This window comes from Pogona vitticeps, chromosome 1, assembly GCF_051106095.1.
Source record: "Pogona vitticeps strain Pit_001003342236 chromosome 1, PviZW2.1, whole genome shotgun sequence".
In the NCBI taxonomy this organism is placed as follows: domain Eukaryota; kingdom Metazoa; phylum Chordata; class Lepidosauria; order Squamata; family Agamidae; genus Pogona; species Pogona vitticeps.
In genome coordinates, this window is record NC_135783.1 from 27,609,986 (window position 1) to 27,632,193 (window position 22,208).

The 22,208-nt window shown below is 39.9% G+C and overlaps 1 protein-coding gene and 1 long non-coding RNA gene across 8 annotated transcripts in view; one reads left to right on the forward strand and one right to left on the reverse strand.

Moving 5' to 3' along the window:
* The window catches only part of LOC110079478 (uncharacterized), a 28,071-nt gene extending 20,640 nt beyond the window's left edge, over window positions 1-7,431 (reverse strand). The window contains exon 1 of the long non-coding RNA XR_012083616.2: window positions 2,514-7,431. This is a non-coding gene — a long non-coding RNA (uncharacterized LOC110079478). The remainder of the gene's footprint in view (window positions 1-2,513) is intronic.
* An 86-nt stretch (window positions 7,432-7,517) lies between these two features.
* Window positions 7,518-22,208, forward strand: part of SYT14 (synaptotagmin 14) — a 135,730-nt gene continuing 121,039 nt past the window's right edge. For all 7 annotated transcript variants that reach the window (XM_020794607.3, XM_078382926.1, XM_078382927.1 and 4 more), the window contains exons 1-2: window positions 7,518-8,046; window positions 15,346-15,393. Coding sequence is in view for 4 of the 7 variants with exons in the window: in XM_020794605.3 (XP_020650264.2) it covers window positions 7,659-8,046; window positions 15,346-15,393 (436 nt within the window). In the remaining 3 variants the exon portion in view is untranslated. The remainder of the gene's footprint in view (window positions 8,047-15,345; window positions 15,394-22,208) is intronic.

Genomic DNA, 22,208 nt, shown 5'->3' on the forward strand with positions numbered 1-22,208 from the left:
CTCTCGGGGTGGCAAGCTGTAAGAGCATGGCTTGTGTCGATCAGTTGGTATGGGTTGATTTTCTTAGGGAAGATGTTCCAGTAAGTAATCAACATCTACTGTATTTCTAAATTCAACTGCAAACATTTGCCTTCTAGAAATCAAAAAGAAGAAATAGAAGTCCCCTGGACTGCAAAGAGAATAAACCTCTCTATTCTGAAGGAAATCAACCCTGACTGCTCACTGGAAGGACAGATCCTGAAGCTGAGACTCCAATACTTTAGCCATATCATGAGAAGAGAAGACTCCCTGGAAAAGACCCTGATGTTGGGAAAGTGTGAAGGCAAAAGGAGAAGGGGATGACAGAGGACGAGATGGTTGGACTGTGTTACCGAAGCTACCAACATGAATTTGACCCAACTCCGAGAGGCAGTGGAAGACAGGAGGGCCTGGCGTGCTCTGGTCCATGGGGTCACAAAGAGTGGAACACAACTTAACTAATAAACAACAAGTTCAAAAGTGCTCATTTAGAACTGGGTAGAATAATCTTTGAGCATTAAATGGCAGCTTTGAAAGAATCTTAGTGAGATGTTTATTTAATAGACTAATAATCTTACCTATTTAGCAGAGGATTAGTAAAGGAAACAATAATATAGAGTTTTACATTGTTTCAGTTGATCATTTTCCCAGCAAGAACAAGAAATAAGAAATGGGTAGGTGTGTTACCCTCCCCTCACCAGTCTCTCAGAGTGAACACAACTGGAATGGTAGTTTGTTTGTTTGTTTGTTGAGCTTATATGCTGCCCATTTAGACATAGTCTACTCTGGGCAGCTCACAAACACGTATAAAGTAACAGTTTCCTACATAACACAAAACAGGATAAAGAAAGAGAGAGAGAGTTATGTAAAGTCTGGAGGGAAGGCCTGTCTATATAACCAGGTCTTGAATTGGTTTTTGAAAATGCCCAGCGAGGGGGCCAGACGAATCTCAGTGGGGGGAGCGTGTTCCAAAGCCTGGGAGCCACTGCCAAGAAGGCCCAATGTCTTGTTTTTTCTTTCCGGGCCTCCCTCGGCGTTAGGCTCCTCAGTCACGCCTCCTGGCTAGATTGGGTGATACAAATAGATCTAGGTGGGAGGAGGCATTCCGCCAAGTATTAAAGTCCTAAACCATTTAGGGCTTTGTATGTGATCATTAGAACTTTGAAATCAATGCGGAATCGAATGGGCAGCCAATGAAATGCGGCCAGAGTGGGAGTAATATGTTGGTGTTTCCTTACCCCACTAAGAAGTCTGACCGCTGCATTCTGCACCATTTGTAGTTTCTGCATTAATCTCAAAGGCAGCCCCATGTAGAGCGCATTACAGTGATCTAATCTCGAGATTACGAGTGCATGGACCAAGGTGGTGAGTGCACCAATGTCAAGAAAGGGACATAACCAGGCAATCCACCAAAGATGGAAATAGGCGGTGCAGACCACTGACGCCACCTGAGTTTCTATGGTGAGCGCCGGGTCCAGATGTATCCCCAAGCTGCGAACCTCATTCTTACCACTGAGAGTCACCCCCCGAAAAGAGAGGGAGTTTCCCAAACCACTGACAGTGGGTCCACCCACCCTCAGCACCTCGGTCTTGTCCGGGTTCAGCCTCAGCCCATTTTCCTGCATCCATTGCAGTACAGACCCCAGACGGTGCTGCAGGGACAGAACAGCTTCCTCTGTGGTTGGAAAGGAGATGTAGAGCTGAGTGTCATTAGCATACTGATGGCATGATGCTCCACACTCTCTGATGACCCCACCCAGCGGCCTCATATAGATGTTGAACAGCATTGGGGAGAGGGTTGAGCCCTGCGGAACTCCACAATTGAGGCTCCACGGGGCCGAGTCCCCCTCTCCAAGCTGGACTCTCTTAGGACGATTCTCCAAGAAGGATCGGAGCCAGTCCAACGCCAGTCCACTGACTCCCAGGGAGTGCCTTCCCAGGGGGATACCGTGGTCGACGGTATCAAAAGCAGCTGAGATATCGAAGAGGACCAACAGAGACATTTTCCCTCTGTTGGCCTCCCTCAATAGGTCATCTAACAGGGCGACCAATGCTGTTTCTGTACCATGGCGCGGCCTGAAGCCTGACTGGAATGGGTCCAGGGCATTTGTTTCATCCAAATGCGCCTGAAGCTCATCGGCCACCACCCTCTCGACCACTTTACTAATGAAAGAAACATTGGTGACGGCCCTATAAATGCCAATATTGTCCGCCGCCAAATTCAGTTTCTTTCTTATGGGCCTAATGAGTGTCTCCTTGAGGGCGGGGGGAACCCTGCCCTCAGGGAAAGACCCACTAATTATTGCTGTGGCCCAATCTGTTGTTACAGGCCTGGCTGCTTTGATTAGCCAGGCCGGGCAAGGGTCAAGAGTAGTGGTGGTGTTATTTTTATTTTTGCTTGCTAATACATAAATAACTGATAGCAACCTTATTTCTGTCAAATCTGTAAAAATCTAGAGCTTATTTTGGGAAACTGGAGTTTCTGTAGTACTTACCATGTCCTAGTTTCTGGTCATCTTGGACAGTCTGAGTCAGAAGTATTCTTTGCAAATGCAATTAAGCAGGATCCCATGCCAACCCGAGGCCCATGATATCTCAGATAAGATGTCTGATTCTGCCTAGGATTGGAATAATCTGCAGCTTTGGTAGTGGCAGCATCAGGGAGAAAAGAGGTGTGTACACAGCAAGGTTGAAGTATGTTTCTAGTTGGGTGGACTGTATCCACATGTTGAGATCCTTGAAACAAAAATAACTAAAAATATAGGTTATATTATAAAATATATAAATTTAAAACATTTTGCTAAAACTGCCATCCTAAATATGTTTTCTTTGCCATGTCACACTGATTCATTTTGATTATAACTTCAGCATATATTTATCATGCACCATTAATTCAAGTCCGATTTATGGCAATCTTCCCTATTGAATTCAAATTACAGTAAGGGAAAAAACAAGGCTGAGTTGCGACACATTTCCTAGGCATACAAATTAGACAGAACATGTGTTTTTTTGGGGGGGGGTTGTTACTTTTTGAATCAGTGTTGGATAGTCAGAATAGCTATATTATCTGAATATGAGAAGGAGTATGTCCTTTTATATCACTTGTTGAGCAAGGGGCAATGGAGTGTGCAGTTGCACTCCAGTGGGAACTGTTTGGTAACTATGTGAACACATGTTTGGGACTAGATAGGCTGTTCTTATGTGCTTAAGTATAGCATAAAGCTTGAAGAAAATATTACGAGTTTCTAACAAAAATAGTCAAACAAACAAAAAAGAACATTCAGTCATATGAATGAAAAGATGGTTGTACGGCCGTCTCATGAGAAGAGAAGACTCCCTGGAAAAGCCTCTGATGTTCGGAAAGTGTGAAGGCAAGAGGAGAAGGCGACGACAGAGGACGAGATGGTTGGACAGTATCATCGAAACTACCAACATGAATTTCACCCAACTCCGGGAGGCAGTGGAAGACAGGAGGGCCTGGCGTGCTCTGGTCCATGGGGTCACGAAGAGTCCTGCCTTTCACATGATGTATTATGCATATAAGTTAAATAAACAGTGAGACAACATACAGGCTTGTTGTACTCCTTTCCCAATTTTGAACCAATCAATTGTTCCATATTCAGTTCTAACTGTTGCTTCCTGTCCCACATATAGATTTCTCAGGAGGTAGATAAGGTGGTCAGGCACTCCCATTTCTTTAAGAACTTGCCATACTTTGCTGTGGTCCACACAGTCAAAGGCTTTTATGTAGTCAATGAAGCAGAAGTAGATGTTTTTCTGGGACTCTCTGGATTTTTCCATAATACAGCACATGTTAGCAATTTGGTCTCTAGTTCCTCTGCCCCTTCGGAATCCAGGTTGTACTTCTGGGAGTTCTCAGTCCACATACTGCTGAAGCCTACCTTATAGAATTTTGAGCATAACCTTGCTAGCGTGTGAAATTAGTTTAATTGTACGGTAGTTGGAGCATTCTTTGGCACTGCCTTTCTTTGGGATTGGGATGAAGACTGATAATTTCCAATCCTCTGGCCACTGCTTTGTTTTCTAAACTGGCTGGCATATTCAGTGTAGCACCTTAACAGCATCATCTTTTAAGATTTTAAATAGTTCAACTGGAATGCCATCACCTCCACTGACCTTGTTAGCCATGCTTTCTAAGGCCCACTTGACTTCACTCTCCAGGATGCGTGGCTCAAGGTCAGCAACCACATTATCTGGGTTGTCCAGGACATCCAGATCTTTCTGGTATAATTCCTCTGTGTATTCTTGCCACCTCTTCTTGTTGTCTTTTGCTTCTGTTAGGTCCCTACCATTTTTGTCGTTTATCATGTCTATGTACAATGTTACGAGCCTCCATCCATATAAGGCTTGCACTCCATCTATGAGGGCTACTCCATTTCTTCTACTGGATTCTTGCCCACAATAGTAGATATGATAATCGTCTGAATTGAATTTGCCCAATCCCGTCCATTTTAGTTCACTGACGCCCAAGATGTCAATGTTTATACTTGCCATCTCCTGTTTGACCACATCCAGCTTCCCAAGGTTCATAGATCTTACATTCCAGGTTCCTATGCAGTATTTTTCTTTGCAGCATCAGGCTTGGCTTTCCTTTCACTTCCACGCACGTCCGCAGCTGAGCGTCCTTTCGGCTTTGGCCCAACTACTTCATTAGCTGTGGAGCTACTTGTACTTGTCTTTCGCTTTTCCTCAGTAGCATGTTGGATGCCTTCCAACCTGAGGGGCTCATCCTACAGTGTCATATCTTTTAGCCTTTTGTTTCTGTTCATGGAGTTTTCTTGGCAAAGATACTGGAGTGGCTGGCCAGTTCCTGCTCCAGGTGGATCGCGTTTAGTCAGAACTTTCCACTATGACCTGTCCGTCATAGTCCATAGCTTCTCTGAATTACTCAAGCCCCTTCGCCACGACAAGACAGCAATCCGTGGAGAGGTTGAGTTTATGACAGAGAGCAATTAAAACATATGTGTGCATAAACTCACATAAATTGGTTCTGAAAGCCAAGATTAGCAGAAATGAAATCAGGTATACAGTATCAGAGAAAATCAGGTAGAACCTGGAATGTTATATTTTCAAATGAACTTGTGTTACCTTTTCCTAATTGACATCTAGGTTGCTGCTATAAATTTTCATTGCACGAAATACACAAACAGCTCACTATTAACTTGAATAACCAGTTGAGTTGTGTTAGCAATAGCAAGCCAAAAAAATAGAGTGATGTACTCTCATGTTCCAGCTAATGGCCAATTTTAATACTGTGCCCTGGAAAGAAAAAAAAATACTTATACTTCGACAATTAGGAATTCCAATTAAGGAATTCCAATTAAGAAATTGGAATAACATATGAAAAATTCCTGTCAAAATGCAAAAAACCAAAACACTTTCAAAGTAATGTTTGAATGTTGCTTGGTGTAACTTGTTACATATACATTAATGGAATACTGGTGACTTTACTTATCACCTAACTTGTACAGTGGGGTCTTGACTTGAGAACTTAATCCGTATTGGAAGGCGGTTCTCAAGTCAAAAAGTCTGTAAGTCAAGTCTCCATTGACCTACAGTGCATTGAAAACCGATTAATCCCGTAACAGGCCATTTTTGTTCCATTTTGGTTTTTTTCTGGTCTGTAAGTCAAATCTCAGTCTGCAAGTCAAACCTAAATTTTGCGGCCAGAGAAGTCTGTAACTCAAAAAGTCTGTAAGTCAAGCCGTCTGTAAGTCAAGGGTCCACTGTAATAGTAATTGCACTACTTGTAACTTACCTCCAAAGTCTGAAATCAGGCAAATGCATAACAAGGATGGATATAAATTCAGCAAGATGTGGATAAAGAATACACAGTCCAGAGAAAAAAGGAACTGGCAGACAGGATTTGCCATAGTACTGTACTGGCACACTGCCTACCTATTTTCTTTGATTATGTCTGCCAATGTACTCTTTTCTTGAACTGAAGCTAACTCTTTACTCCTAATATTGGAACTTTCCTAACAACATAAAGTGCCAATTATAATTAATTGTGTGACACAGAAAAATAGATTCTGTGATAACAGTTTGTCTCTCGTTTGAATAACAAGTCAAAGAAATAACTGTAACTCCCAAATATTAACTCTTTATGTGCCTAAGCTACTAATTCTATTAATTCTACTAATTTCTGCCTTAGTACTTTGAATGTTTTTTGTGTTGTTTTTGTTTATTGTGTTCTAATGTGGTATTTGACCCTTTCTAGTATTTGTATACTTACTGTTGATAGCTTTAAATATTTTATTTTAATGATGTAAGCTGCTTTGTGTCTTTTTTTAAGGAGACTGGGTAAATATATTTTAAAAAAGAAATTAATTCTGCAAATGTGCACCACTTGACTTCTGCAACCTTCTAGTTCCATTGTTTATGACTGATACGATTTTTCTTCAGAAAATCTAACCAGTACCAGTTAAATGCATCTCAGAGAAAGAAAAAGTTTTGACAATTTTCTCCAGCTCCAAACATAATGCTGGAGTTGCTCCTTTCTCTTTTTTGTTGGTGTAGTGCTGGTTCAAATTGTCAGATTTATTGAAAGCCCTCTAGAACATATTATATTCGCATTTTCTGTTCAGAGAGTGGGAAAAGAGACTATAGAGAGATTGGTTTCAAGCCCAAATGTAGATTGTAACTGAGTTCTGATTATTATCTCTCAATTGCTGGGATTTTTTAAAGCAGTGCTGGAATAACGTGTGGACCCAGCTTGGTCCTGATCTGACAAATTCCTCTTTGTTTCTAAGAAAGAAGGCACAATCATACTGCTTAGTACTGTACATTAATTTTGCCTTGCAGAGAGCAATCTTGCATGTGCATGTATCCTTTCCTAATTTAGCTAGAAGATTTATATCCCACCATTCTACCACAACTCTGTGTAAACTCCGTACCAGGACTTATTAATATTTAATAAAACAACTTATGTAACTCTTAGAAGAGTGAAGTGACTGCTTGAGAAGCAAAGTCTGGGTGTCAGAAAGGGCGGCAAATGGCTCATGTTTTAATTTGGTCTTTATTGTATTTTAACTGTCAAAGATAGGGAAAGGTGGTTGAGGGAGTTACATCTTTGTGCCACCATAGGTAGATAAGGAGCGCTATTCGCAGTTGTGTCTCAGGTAGCAACAGGGTCTTGGTCCAACCCTGACCATGTAATTGATGGCACTGGGTAGATTATAATTAGAGGACAAAATTCAGCCTGGCCGCCCCTTTTTGTTACAGTGGTAAGAGTACGATCTGGGGACATGTATAAAGTACTGTATTCAAAAGGACGCAGGTACAGTATTGATTGTTAAGTGAATGAACCGACAATTGGGAAAATTTATGCCGATTCTTCGTCTTCAAAAATTTACTTCAGCGACTTTTTGTTTGTTTGTTTGTTTGAATATGCCTTCGCTCTTTTTCTTTGCCTCGCCCCGCAGCTGAAGCGGGGAGCGAAGCGCGACCGAGACAAGCCAAAACAGACGAAAAGGAGGGAAAGGCAGAGAGGGAGAGAGAGAGAGTCTGGCTCGCGCGGGGCGGCTGCAGCACCACCGCCGCCGCCCGGGCGGCCCTTTGACTGACAGGAGGGGAAAGTGGGCAAGGAACCGCCGTGGCGAGCGAGGAGGCAACGGGCGATGGCCGTTAGTCCGGGAAATGCTGCTGTCAGCCGCCGGGCCGCGCCGCGCGCCCCCAGAAGAGGAAAGCGAAGGCGAAAAAGGAAGAGGAGGAGGAGGAGAAGCGACCCCACTTTCGAATCTGGGCGCGCGGAGCTCGGCGGGAGGGAGGGGAGGAGGAGTCACGCGCAGCTTCCCAGCCCCGGCACGCTCCACTCTATTTTACACCCCCCTCCCCTTCCACCTTGCTTCCACCGCTGCCACCACCACCGCCGCCTACCTCCACCCTCCGGCGCTTCCTCTCCCTCCGCGGCCGCCGCCGCCGTCCCTTTCCAGCGCGGCTTGTCAGGGTGCCTCCTACGTGCGTTCCACTTGGTACGGCCCACCTGGAAGATCATGGCGATTGATGGTAAGTAGGCCAATAACGGGCTCCTCTCCTCTTCAATAAACCCCCTCCCCTCCCCCTCCCTTCACCTGGGCAAGCGGGCAAGGGGAGCGAGGGGGAGGGGCGAGCCAAAGCGCGGCGGGGAGAGGGAAGGTGCCTCAGCCGCCGCCGCCGCCGCGCGCGGGGCAGAGAGCCCCCACAAACCAAAAACAAGCGGAGGGGACGGTGGATCCTGACGGGGGGGGGCATTTCGCAAAGTGAGCTTGAGAGACGACGCCGGGCTGGGGAGGGGGGGAGAGCCAGGGGCGCCTTTCCTTGGCGGCTCGCGGTTGCTGCCGCCGTATGGAGTCGAAGCACCTCCGGCTGTGGAAAACGAGAAGCAGTTACTCTCCCCCCCCCCCACCCGCCTCAGCACTCATCTTCCACACACATCAATTACAGATAATGGTGGGCAGGGACCCTGTACTATGTTCAGAAGGGTATGGTGGGTCTTCCCCTTCCGTATGCGTTTTAAGAGGTGACTGTGAGCGAAATATTACAATGTATTGCTCTCTGGGACAATGGATGCTTCAGCGAGGTTCCCCACACTTTCTCGGTTGTTGTTTTTTGGTGAGTTCTAACGAGCCTCCTCCCCAAAAACATGCCACACGAAAGGTGAAGCCCACATATTTTTGGCTACAGGTCCATGAAGAAGGAGCGGGGCAGACAGCAGGGGGGAATACATCACTTTGTTTTTTTTTTAAAAAAGCTTTTTTCTCATTTTCCCCAACCCCTTGTTGCACACCTTTATTTCGCGGCTTTAAATGGCCGAAGTAAATAAATCCAGTTACCCCAAGTCCCTCCTTCTCAATAACGTCCTCCCCCCCCCCAGTTGGTTTTATTCTGCGCGTTGTGGTAAGATGCACGGCAGTGCTCAGCATCTCTCCCACTCCTTCCCCTTCTGCCTCCTCCTCTCCTAGAGGGACTGCTCCAGGATACCGCCTGTTGGGTGTAGTGCTGCTAAGGTGTCTTGTTCTTTCTGCACTGTTTGAACGAGAGTCTGAATTCACCAGAGTGGTACAGTACCTTGTCTCTCACTAAAGGAGACAACTTTGTGCTCCATTCTTGGGAAGACTTTAAAGAGAGTTCTAAACAAACAGATGATTCACAACTGAGAATACAGAAGGAATACAGGGGATTGGTATTCCTGTATTGAGTGCTTTTTGTGTAGTGTGTTAGTATTTGGTGCAGTATTATACTACAGTACAGGCAACCAGAAGAAAGGAATAGATGCTAACAGCAGGAAAAGGATGTTATTAATATCTTGTTCAGTTCATTTGGAAAAATGCGGTCCCACTGTTTTTACAATGTCCATTTTTTGAGCAGTCTGCATGAACCTATACAGTAGTTTGTCTGTTTTAGGTGCTGTTTCCATCCTAATGAGCATATATTTTATTATTTTACTGTACATTTTTGCATACTATGGTAACAGCCCAAACCTATGCATGCTCAGTTGGACATTGGCTGCTTGCATTTAACAGTGCATAAGATTGCAATCTGAATCAGGTTTATGCATTGTAATTGCAATTACCTTAGTACAGTAAATGAATTTGTACAATATCTGTAGCAAGATTAGAACATAGTGTATATTTTTTAGCATCAGCAGTTGTTACATATAGTTTACATTGTTTCAAAAAGAGTTTTTACATATGAGAAGATATGCTGATTGCTATTGGAAAATTTAATACAGTATAAGGATATATTAAGTTGTAATTACTCAGTTGGAAAAAAGCATAAGTGAGACAGAGTAATGCTAGTAATATTCTGCCTAGACTAGCGTCATGTGTTTCTTTATATTCCTGGAAAGTGTCAAACAATACATGACATTAATAATACCATGGTCTCATCTGTCATTTACAGCAACAGACTGTCAGGCTGATGTCTTAATTAACTCAAATGCCAGCCATTACATTATATTATTTTCTGTATGTTTTAGATCCATTGGTTATATTCCTTCATCAAAAATTAAAGAATTTCATTAGAAGTTAAAATGAATAGACTCAGGCCTTTGTATTTTGGATGTATCCTCAGAAGGCAAGGCTCACTGGAAAAGACAGTAATGCTAGGAAAAGTGGTAGACCTATACCAGATGGATCAATTAAAAAAAAAGAAGCCACAACCTAAGCAGTGCTGTTAGTTACATACATTTTTTGAGTTCTTTAATTCATACAGTAACTATCACCTGACAGTGACTTAATGGCACATAACACCAACAAATGAAGGAGAGTTGTTGAAATGTTTGAATATATGATGGATCTTAAAATACTTAATTTTATATAATTATGTTCTGTATTGATAATAAGCAAAAAAGCCCTTGTCATATTTTTAGTATTTTGTTCTATCTGTGTTCTCGTGATACTTCAACTTTTCTTTTGAATTACAGTGGGGTCTTGACTTGAGAACTTAATCCGTATTGGAAGGTGGTTCTCAAGTCAAAAAGTTCTCAGGTCAAATCTGCATTTCCCATAGGAATGCATTGAAAACCCTTTGATCCATATCTGCTCTTTTCCGTCCATAGAAACTAATGGGAAGCTACTATTCCGCCTTCAACCACTAGAGGGGGATATTTTGTTTCTTTTTTTCTTAGGTCAAGAAAGGTTCAGGGAAGGCAGGGAAAATACAGTCCAGGCAGTACAGTACCAGGCAGTCTGAAGACTGTCTCCCAATCCACTCTCTAAAAGCTGGGAGGAGTGAGGAAGCAGACCTGCACCCTTTTCACTGGCCAACAGTTAACTGAAAGTTCACATTTTGCACTTTCCCTGCCTCCCATGTGTTTTTTTTTCAGTTCTTAACTCAAATCTAAGTATGTAAGTCAAGTCAATATTTTCCTATGAGAGTGGTTCTTAAGTCAAAATGTTCTTAACTCGAGCTGTTCTTAAGTCAAGACCCCACTGTACTTCATTAGAACCAAGTTTTTAAGAGATGCCACTTCCCAATTTGTCTACTGAATTTTATTGGACTTGCTTAACAGAAATGTATAGGATTGCTCTGTAAAATTGTGTCAGTGCCCATTTACCTGGGAATAAGTTCTTCAGAAAGATCAGTGTGGTGTACTGGATGAAATAGAGGACTAGGACTCAGAAGATCTGGGTTCAAACTTCTACTGCACCATGGAAACTCATGAGGGAGTGATATTGGTAAAATCACTCCTTAAACATTTCACTTACCTTGGATGATTGTGATTGGATGCCATTTGATGAAGCTTACTTTTCAGCAGACAAGTTTAGGGTTGCATTGTCAATATTTATAATTCCTCAACAAACAAAATTAAAAACAAATTAAAATGTTAAGATAATTGGACTGTTTTTGACCAGAAGTGAGTTACTTCAATAGCATTATCTTAGCCATTTGCTAGATCTTCTATTGTACATGTGCTGGAGCATATCTTGCATGCACATAAGAGCTACATTGATTGAATTTCTCCAGTCACAGAACATTTCTCCTGTATTCAAGTGGGCCCATTTTACTTTATTATTCTTTGATCTTCCTACTTTACTTTGAGGACTGTTAAGTGATTTCCAGATGGTCTAGGTAGAGTTTTGTCCTGATGGGAGACACTCTTCAGCATTCATCCATTAGGCAAGGTGTTTTGTTTTTGTTCTTCATAGGTTTAGTGTAGCCCCATCTTGTTTAATAGTTAGAGCTTGAGATGTGTGCAGAAAACTATTCCTTAATTTTAGCTGTCATCTAGGACATTGGTGCCCATGAAGTGGATGGGCTTGCTGCGGTATTACTTTATTTTATTCATTATTTGCTTGCATTTCTGAATGGACAGTGCCAGCCAATAATAGATTTTTTCAGTGGGGGTAGGTTTCAGCCAATCAGTAATAATCCTACATGTTTAATTAAGAGCTACCTCCACTTGTTTGGCTTGTGCTGAGTTGTCCCATACCTGGGCACTAGGATTTTCTGCTGTGGAGTAGCACAGGAACAAAGCTGTTGTTTTTATTTATTTTTTTGAGGGGTGCACCCCAGTCTGAACCAATTAGTTTCCTAAGTATGTTACTTCTGGTGGCAACTTTCTGTTTGATGTTTACAAAATGTTTTTGTAGGTCAGGGTTTGAGCCAGAGTTATACCCAAATACTTTGAGTTAGGACAATATTCCAAAATCTTGCCTTGCCAGCTAACTTGGATCTTCTTGCCTGCTTCTCATTTGTTTAAGTGGAAGGCACCTGTGTTTTTAAAGTGTTTGGTTTCAGCTGGTCGTTTTTAGAACACAAAAGGGAAAGGAAATATCTTGTAATTCAGAGGCTAACTGGTCCTCGATGGCCTCAGAAGTTTCCACCTGGACTATCAAGGCAAGATCATATGCATAGTTGAAACTCCTGGAGTATGTGTAAATGTGTAAATGTTAAAAAGTACATTCTGTGTAGGGATTATTGTAAATATTCAAAATGCACTGTGGATGTGATCTACATTGGATTATTACTAAAAGTTTAGAATGTAAGAGAATAAAATATGTATTTTAGAGCTGTGGATAATGTAGATCAATGATAGGTGGATCAAAGATGGTCCCAGTTCTGGAAGAAAGGCAACATTAAATAAAATAAATAAATAAATGAAAAGGAAAATCCAGACTCTCAGATATTGCGCTGCAACTCTCATTGTTCAATACTGTTGCCAGTGGTGGCTAGAGCTAATGGGAGATGCAGTCAAACAAAGGCCATATTCTCTTCCCGGGACATATATGTTCACCCCTTTTATAGTTTTTATATCATACTTTTGCTTATTTTAATAAACTCAATTCTACTTTTCATTTTAGAGACCTATGTTGCTGAAACTATTATTATTAACAACATATTTTCTCAGTGTGCATACCGATTTTTAGTCCAGAATCTATAACAGATTGACACATAATGACTTAATTCCATCTATTAAGGGAAGAAATTTAATTTAGAGTTTTACTGGGCATTGGAATTTGAAAATATTTATTTATGTTTGAATTAAGAATTATGATGATAAAATGTTGAGCATCAAAATATGAAGACAGACATTCTAAAACAGATCATGAAAATTGTATCCTTTTTGATGTGGTATAAGACTATAGAATTAGTTTTTTGTTTACCACCATTATATAATTTTCTGATAAATATACTTTTCCCAGTGTCAAATGGTAAAGGGTACACATCACTGTTTAATATACATCTTTGTTAGTACTGATGTACTGTCACCTATAACATTTTGAAAAATACTCTAAATCTTACTCAGGAAAGGTAGGTTTATCAGTATTTATGTTATCAACATTTATATTATACTCAGTTTAGGTACTACACTGTTATTTGTTATACTGCAATTGGAACTCAAATCATGTTTTATTCTAGAAAACTGATGGGAAACATATGGCATGCCAAGCTCAAGCACCCCAACTGCCTTTTGTAGAAACCTCTCCCCATGCAGTGAAATTGGCTGACACAGCAGTGGGTAGCAAAAAGACCATTATTTCCTTTTGAAACAAGGTTAATATGGATCTTGTTTACAGTGAGTGAGTAAACAGGAGGTGTGTACTTTATTTCAAAAGTGAAGTACACTTTCCCTGTGTGCAAGGGATGTGCACCTTATTTGCAAGGTGAGTGGTGCTTCTTGGAGGCTTTTGGGAGCACTATCAGACCTATAATCCTGCTCTGCATACAGTTTCAAAGCGAAAGTCTAACTTTGATGCAGTGTTATCCAAATTTGGCAGCCCTAAGAGGTGTGGCTCTCTTTAGGATTCACAGGAGGCCTTGTCAGTCAACTTGCCAAAAATTGTCTGCCTTGCTTGGGGAAATACAATTTAGGTACTAAATTAAACAGAAAGCCTAGAGTTTGGAACAGTTTGCTTGGTTTTGTTCTCAGCATTGCAGCATCTTATCCTGTTATTTTTTCATGGTGCAGCATGGTGTAAGAACAATGTTCATCATTATGGTCTTTCAATGCAGAACCAAGGTTTTATTGACTAAATCACCAATTTTAGACTTTATCTGAAATGGTATTTATGTTTTCTTTAGCCATGTTTAATATTACATATGAATGAAGGCCTTTATATTATAGTAGCCACAGTTTTGAGGCTAGTTGTAACTTAATAATCTTATTTGTTTTTGCAGGCTTATGTTTACATTTATGATACAATAGAAGGCCAAAATTATATGTAGCAACTGTTGTTGACCTAAGGACTTTAGTGTAATAGAACTAAACTACCTGCCCATTTGTCACCAAGCCAGGTTACAAGATATCATTATTGGTGTATTAAGTCTCAAACAATTTATGAACAGATTATGTAAAAGATAAAATATGGGTTATCCTGTTGTGCAGCCTTATGTGTGCAGCAGGACATCAACAGCTGTGACAAATCATGATGAATTAAATCGTCTTTTAATGATTTTGGGTGCAGACTAATTCTACATAATGCAAAAGGAGACTAAAGGAAGACTAATCAATGGAGATTTGCTGCTGCTGCTAACATTCCTGTGTCACACACACTGCTCAACAGGATTTTAGCAACATAGTGGTTAGATACTGCTGTCTTTGTAGGGGTGTGTGTTCATCCTTAAATGTTCCATTTGGTAACAATACGTTAGCATGTTTTCTCCATTGTGGTCACCATGCCCTAGAACGCTGTCCTCTTGGCCATATGTAAGAAATGACAGTCATCTCCTTTCAATGTTTGCTAAACACACAATTGGTTACTTTAGTCTTCCAGCATTAAGTTGACTGCTTGAAGCCTTGTTTTATGGTTTCTTAGGGTTTTATTGTTGCTTAATTTGTTATAAACGTCTCAGAATTTTTTTAGAATGGGAAGGAGTGTACAAATATTTTAAATAAATAATTTAAACAAACAAATTAAAAGCAGCTTATTTTAATAATACAGCTTATTGTTGTTATTGTACAGTTGTTTGCTATAATCTAGAACACTGGAAATGATGAGGTATATATTATTACTGCCACATCTGAAAGTTTGAATTACATGCTTAGGTATCAAGTTCAGTTGTTCCAATATGAAATATCATTTTATATGTTTAATATTTGAGACTGTCTGTAAAAATAACCCTTCCCACTACTGAAAGCGAAATTTATAGTTACTCAGTTGTTCCAATATGAAGGATTATTTATACAGTATGTTTCAGATGTCGGGTTTTCTATGAAATAGAGTAGAAGACTGATTGATAACTACATTTTATGCATTTTTAAGGTCTATGAAATATTGAAAATTATCACCTGACAATTAATAAGCCTGTCTTTAAAAAGGTTATAAATATGGAACATATTTTATCCAGTTTTTCTGGTTTTAATTCTCTTTTTATGAACAGGTGGAGAAAGAACCTGTGGCGTACATGAACTAATTTGCATTAGAAAAGGTAAACAATTCATTTATATACTTTATTAAGCATTTTATTATTAATGATAAGTATTTTAAATGAATATAGAAAGGTTTACAAGCCCACATTTTGGATGAGGCTGCTAGAACATATTTACAAACTTTAGTACACGGGCGTTAGATGACAGTCTTTACTTCAGCAACAGATATGAGCTTAGACCAGCCTGTTCCATTAGAATACTGTTGCTATTGTTTGCCCGTTGGTACCTTTGAAAGTAATAAAGTTCATAAGTGAAGAAAGCTATGTTTCAGCAGTGTGAGGGATACACAGAGAATTTTGGAAATATTTCAACCACTCTTGTCATTTTTTAATAAAGGCCTTCTAGCTGTGAGGAAACATATTTAATTAGTCTTATACCCTGTTTTAGTGTTGAGAATCCAGAATAAAGCAGTTTAAAAAGTATTCAAAATGTTTTGAAGAATAAGGGTGTCATCATCAGTCCATTACTTTGGATAGTAAGAAACCTGATACACATGATTTCTTCCAAGCCTGGCAGCTGGACTGTCAGTGGCTATCTTCAGGCATAAACGTCTCCCTGCCCCCAATCCTGAAGCTCCCAAATCCTAGGTCAAAAGGTGGTAAGGTGGAGGTGGTTAAAACCCTAACCCTAAGTTTAATGAGCAATAAAAGCCTACAGCTGGTGACGTCATCCGATTGTGTGAGTGAAGCTTTACACAAGAGGGTTTTGGCCACAGTCTCTGATAAACCAGGATTATGTAGCCCAGTGAACTCAGATAAGTACTTACTTCCCATGGTTAGGTTGTAGTCACACATGCCAAGAGCACATTATATTGATTATGCCATTATTTAAATCATTTTATAAATTTCTATTCACAAGATTCATGGGTAACATCAACATCATTTTACCAGCCAATTGTTCTTTTAAAAATGATCTGATCCCTGTATCACTTCAGTCCTCATCATTTCAACATGTGTTGTTGATTTATTTACTTTGTGAAAGGGTTGGGTTTTTGAGTGCCATGGTCTCTGGTGCCCTTACATTTTTTTTCCTTAAATGCTTAGTGATAAATTGCTTACTTTTTCTTTTTTCTCCACAACAATTTACCAATGTACCACTTAACTAATATCTTCCCTATTGTACCTGTTGTCCCCTTTTTTGTGTGGCTTATAATTAATTTTTCCCTTAGGGTTTCAACAAATCAATGCCTTTTTAATTCTGCTCTACATTTATCTAGTGACATATTCTGCCAGATAGTACATCAGTGATGGCAAACCTTTTTGAGCCCGAGTACCCAAATGGCAACAGAAAACCAAATTGTTTCTTTCGAAGTGCCAGCACTGCAATTAAATCTGAATACTGAGGTTTTAGTTTAGAAAAAAACTCATACAGTTGTCTGAACTAATCAACACCTTTTGTCTTCAAAGAAAAACATAATAACAGAACTTTCAAGTATACAAACACTTTGTATTGAAAAATAACCATTAACTCCAGTAAATGGAAAAAAAATATTAAAGTAATACATTGTGCGCATAGTCTGAAGCCAGGTAATATATATACACTTTAAAAATAATTATGTGCTTGTATTTTTTGATAAGGTATACTCAACTTGGCATGCTTTTGCACAACTCGTGATTTTTGATGTTGTATACATGCTGATAATTTGTCAAACCTTGGCTCATACGCTGTTAATTTGAGAGCAACACATGCAGCACTCATGTCATCTGTGAGTCTGTTTCTGGTATCATGTTTGATATAATTCAAAGCTGAAAACAGCTGCTCACAAGCATAAGATGACCCCAACAAAGTAAGAAGAGCAATCCCAAGTGCTTTCATTGACTTAAAATTATTTGGCAGAGAATTCTACACTTTAAGGATTTCATTTTCAAAACTACCAACTGTTCTATCCTTTGTCATCCCTTCACACACTTATTTCTCCAGTGCTGCATGCAGGTCATAGAATTTATTTTTCTGGATAAAGTTTTCTTGAAATTCCAATAGCTCCATTTCCAGATTTCCAAAATCTAACCACTGTAAACAAGAAAGATCAAGTTCTTCAAATTTGGCTTTATCTGGAGAAGTAAGAAAATACAGAGTTGTCTCCATCTTATAACACTGTAAAAATCTGTTCCTAAAATTCTCCTTTGCAGCTGCTACAATGCTAGAAAATTCCTTGCAGATTTCCTGATGGCTTGTACAATTGTCCATAAATGCTGTAGAATTTTCCAAAAGCATTTTTAGATTTGCAAAACATTTCACCTGCCCACTTTCAAGGTCTCTCTCAAAAACCTGCAGTTTTCTCTCAAATGTCCTGATGTCACAAAACATCCTTTATGTTGTTTTCCCTAAAGCTTGCAGGTTTTTTGTTCAGTACATTGAAGTGTTCTGTAAAATCTGTGAAAAACATGAGGTCAGTAAGCCAGGCCATATCAGTGAGCTGTGGATATTTTTGCTGCTTTTCAGTCATAAACAGCCTAATTTCATCCAAGCAGGCTACAAATCTCTCCAGGACTTGTCCTCTGGTCAGACACTGGACATTATTGTACATAAGTAAAGTATTATACTGTGCCTGAACTTCATTGAGAAGTGCTTGAAACTGTTGAACATTAAGAGCATGGGCCATGATGTAATTTACAATTTTTGTGACATCTCTGAAGATATTGTCTAAATTTTTGATGCCTTCCCTGGCACAAAGAGCTTCTTGATGTATAATACAATGAAAGCAGATACTACCCCCACCATGCAAGGTGCCCCATCACCAGTAACTGAAGCCACTTTTTCTGCTGTTATGTCTTGTGACAAAAATGCATTGTAGATATCTCTCCCTTGTGTTCTTCCAGGCAAAGACAACCGTTTCACCAGCTCTTCTCTCCTGATGTCATTTACACATTTTGTCTGTTCCTTATTGATTCCTCTAACTGACAGCTCTTTTAGAAAAAAGTCAAGGGCGGAATGCTACACTGAATTAAATGCACCCTATTTATAAAACTTATTAAGTACATTGAAATCCTGGACTTATTTCCTGCAAAGTAAACCACCCTCAGATAATCAGCTATATATAGGAGTGCAGACTTTTAATACACATTTTATAGACTACATAAAGTTTATACACACATTTTACTTATTTGAAATGTAGTGTTTGAAAAGAGTTTTACAGATAGCATGATTTGTCAAAGAGATAAGTAAAGCAAATTAAGTGTGGACTCTCACTAGAAGCTAAAATAACCAAACAAATGACCACTGCAGTGGCATCATGAGAAGAAAAGCTCACTGGAAAAGGCAACAATGTAGGAAAAAGTGTAGTGCAGTAGGAAAAGAGGAAGAATGCACATGAGATGGATTGACTCAATAAAGAAAGCCACAGTCTTTGTAAGACATTTTGTTTGGTGTTGCAGTCAAAGCAGGACCAGGAGCAGAGAGACAGGGATTGAGATTTGGGGAATAAACTATGATTTGCCTGCTTTGGGGATGAGAAATAGAGAAACACAGTTGCTACACATTTCAGACATCTAATCCCAGGTGTGTCAGTTGTCTTTTACTAGGTGTTTGCTGTTAGCGAGACTCTTCTAAATATTACGGTTCTGCCCAGTGTACATTCAGCGTCTAAACAGAATCTTGAAGTACTTGCTCTTCTCAGCAGAAACTGCAGAGCTAAATGCAGTGGAGATTACATTTGGAAGGTTCATTTTTTCATGGTTTTATGAAAGAGTCCTCTCTCTCTCTCTCTCTCTCTCTCTCTCTCTCTCTCTCTCTCTCTCTCTCTCTCTCACACACACACACACACACACACACACACACACAAACAAACACACAAAATTTTCAACAATCAGTTGCTTCAGTTCAGTATGTCTGTTTCCTCTCATTACATTTAAACAAGCTTCATGAATCCACCCGTCCCGCTCTCGCACCTTCCTTCCCACCTTAATTGGAGCTTTCCCTCCTGCTTGTGGTCACGTCCGGTGGAAGTGGTACAGTAATTCACAAGCCACAAGCCAGATTGACTGCCCCAGGCTGTTCTATAGCAGAAAACAATAAAGCATCCTTATCTCCAATCTGTAAAAGAACTGATTTTCAAGTGCCACAACCAAGGAAGGTAGCAGGGATAGGTGGCTTACAATTGTGCAGTTTGAGGTTCAGCTGCAGGGAGTGGGGGTAGGGTGGGGTAGTGCTCTGCTCGCGTGCCCAAGGAGAGGTCTCCGTGTGCCAGCTGTGGCATGCGTGCCATAGGTTCACCATCACTGTAGTACATCAAGTAATAGCTGGAAGTGACAGAAAAATGGCCTGTATTGCTTCAGCAGTATGTACAGTGGTACACTCGACTAATGAACTCAATCCATATCAGCGTTCGTACGTTGAAAAGTTCGTAAGTCGAGGCAAACTTTTCCATAGGAATGCATTGAAAACAATTTAATCTGTATCTGCTGTTTTTCGTTCGTATATCGAGGTGCTGTTTGTAGGTAGAGGCATTAGTTCCCATAGGAACTACAGTGGGGTCTTGACTTAAGAACGGCTTGAGTTAAGAACATTTTGACTTAAGAACCGCTCTCATAGGAAAATATTGACTTGACTTAAGTACTTAGATTTGAGTTAAGAACTGAAAAAAAACCACGTGGGAGGCAGGGAAAGTGCAAAATGTGAACTTTCAGTTAACTGTTGGCCAGTGAAAAGGGTGCCTGTCTGCTTCCTCACTCCTCCCAGCGTTTAGAGAGTGGATTGGGAGACAGTCTTCAGACTGCCTGGTACTGTACTGCCTGGACTGTATTTTCCCTGCCTTCCCTGAACCTTTCTTGACCTAAGAAAAAAAGAAACAAAATATCCCCCTCTAGTGGTTGAAGGCGGAATAGCAGCTTCCCATTAGTTTCTATGGACGGAAAAGAGCAGATACGGATCAAATGGTTTTCAATGCATTCCTATGGGAAATGCAGATTTGACTTGAGAACTTTTTGACTTGAGAACCGCCTTCCAATACGGATTAAGTTCTCAAGTCAAGACCCCACTGTAATGCAAAGCCGGTTAATCTGTACTCTACCACTAGGGGGTGAATTTTTTTAAAATTTTTCTTCTTTTGACCTAAGGTGAACTTAGGTCAAAAAAAGGACAAGAAAGGGTGTTTTTCCTTTTTCTTTTTTGGTTCGTAAGTCGAGGCTCCTTTCGCAGGTCGAAGCAACTTTTTGTGAACGGAGCCATTCGTAACTTGAATAGTTCGCAACTAGGGACGTTCATAAGTCGAGGTACCACTGTACCTATAAATTAAAAAATGAAAAAGGAGAGAAAATATTAGGGTAGTGGGGATCCCGAAACTGGATGGAAAATGAATTGATTTATATGAGATGGCACGTGTAGCCTACAGAACTGGTACAAATAGCAAGAAATGTACCTATTGAACTGATAGCCATGTGGTTGGGCCGAGTGGTATTTACTGTATACCATGTGACTATGCATACAACTATATTGATATATAAAAGGAGGAAAAAGAAATGATACAAATGATCTGTGTGATTAGGCCCTTAGTTGAATTTCTTTTGGTAGTACACTCTTAAAGTAGCCTGGGATGATTTTCAGCTCAAAAAAAGCCAAAAAAAAAAAAAAAACAAAAAAAAAAACAACCCTGATCATTCTATTTTAGAGAGATGCAGTTGCATTCAGGTCCTGCTGGTGGTCACAATATGAATAAAGTTTTGTATTTGATAAACCTTGGTCTGATTTTGCTTAAATCTTCTTACGTTTTTAATGTTTGTTCACTGATCTCCATGTGGTTCAAGTTGCTTTGTTGTGTGTGGAATACTGATCATCATATAACTCTCATTGTTCTCCATGAGGTCACTTTTAAAGTTTAGTTGCCAGTTCAGGTTCTTGGGAGATGCCACTTTTTATATCCCTCCATTGTGACAATTGTTCTGTTGTTCTTATTCCCTGCCACTTTTCTTTAATCTGTTGACAAGTCATTAGAAGGCCTGTCATGTCATCTAGTGACAAATAAATTTATTTAGGAACTTTTGGGGTGAAAATTTGTGAAAAGCAGATTAAAATTGAAATACATGCCAGATCACTTTAATCCACATGTTGAGTTTGGTGAGACAGGACTTAGTTTTGCAGAAGCTGTGGTCATTCCTTTTATTCTTTGGATGCCCTACCTCTTCTGTGTTTATTCAGCTATATACTTTCCTTATTGTTTTTAACTCAGCTTTTTGCTTTATTTGATTTGTATCCACCTTTTCCCTGAAATTGTGACCAAGGCAGCTTGCAGTGTAACAGAAAACAAATAAATTTTTTAAAAATGCAATATTAAAGCATACATAATATGTTTATAAATATAATTGTTATATTTATAAACATATAACTGTTAACTTTCACTCCCTTACTGCACAGTTATCCAGGGGCCTGGGTAAAAATGTTACTGCTAGTCTTAGTACTTTTACCAATATGTTCCTCAGATTCTCAGCCCCATCTCTTTTGCATTCCTTAATGGACTTGTTTGGTTGGTAACAGGCTATGAAAGTGGAAATAAGTGGTAGAATTTAACATTTCTTTTCACATTTGTCCTCTTGTTTTATCTTGTGCTTGCTTCAACATGAAGATGGCAACCTGTGTTACGCTGAGTTCCTTTTACATCTGGGAAATTCTGTCTCAAATGTTGATTCATAAAGTAGAAGAATAACTTAGGATTTTGGGACTTGTAATTCAGGAGGGGAAGGGTTAGGGAGGACTCCTTGACCCTGACGCTTGTTATTGGCTTCATAAGGTATGATTTAGGAAGCTTAGAATGACAGTATTGTTGAAATAGGGTCATTTTTAGGTTGCATCTTATTTGTCAAACTTGGTGTTCATTTTGTTC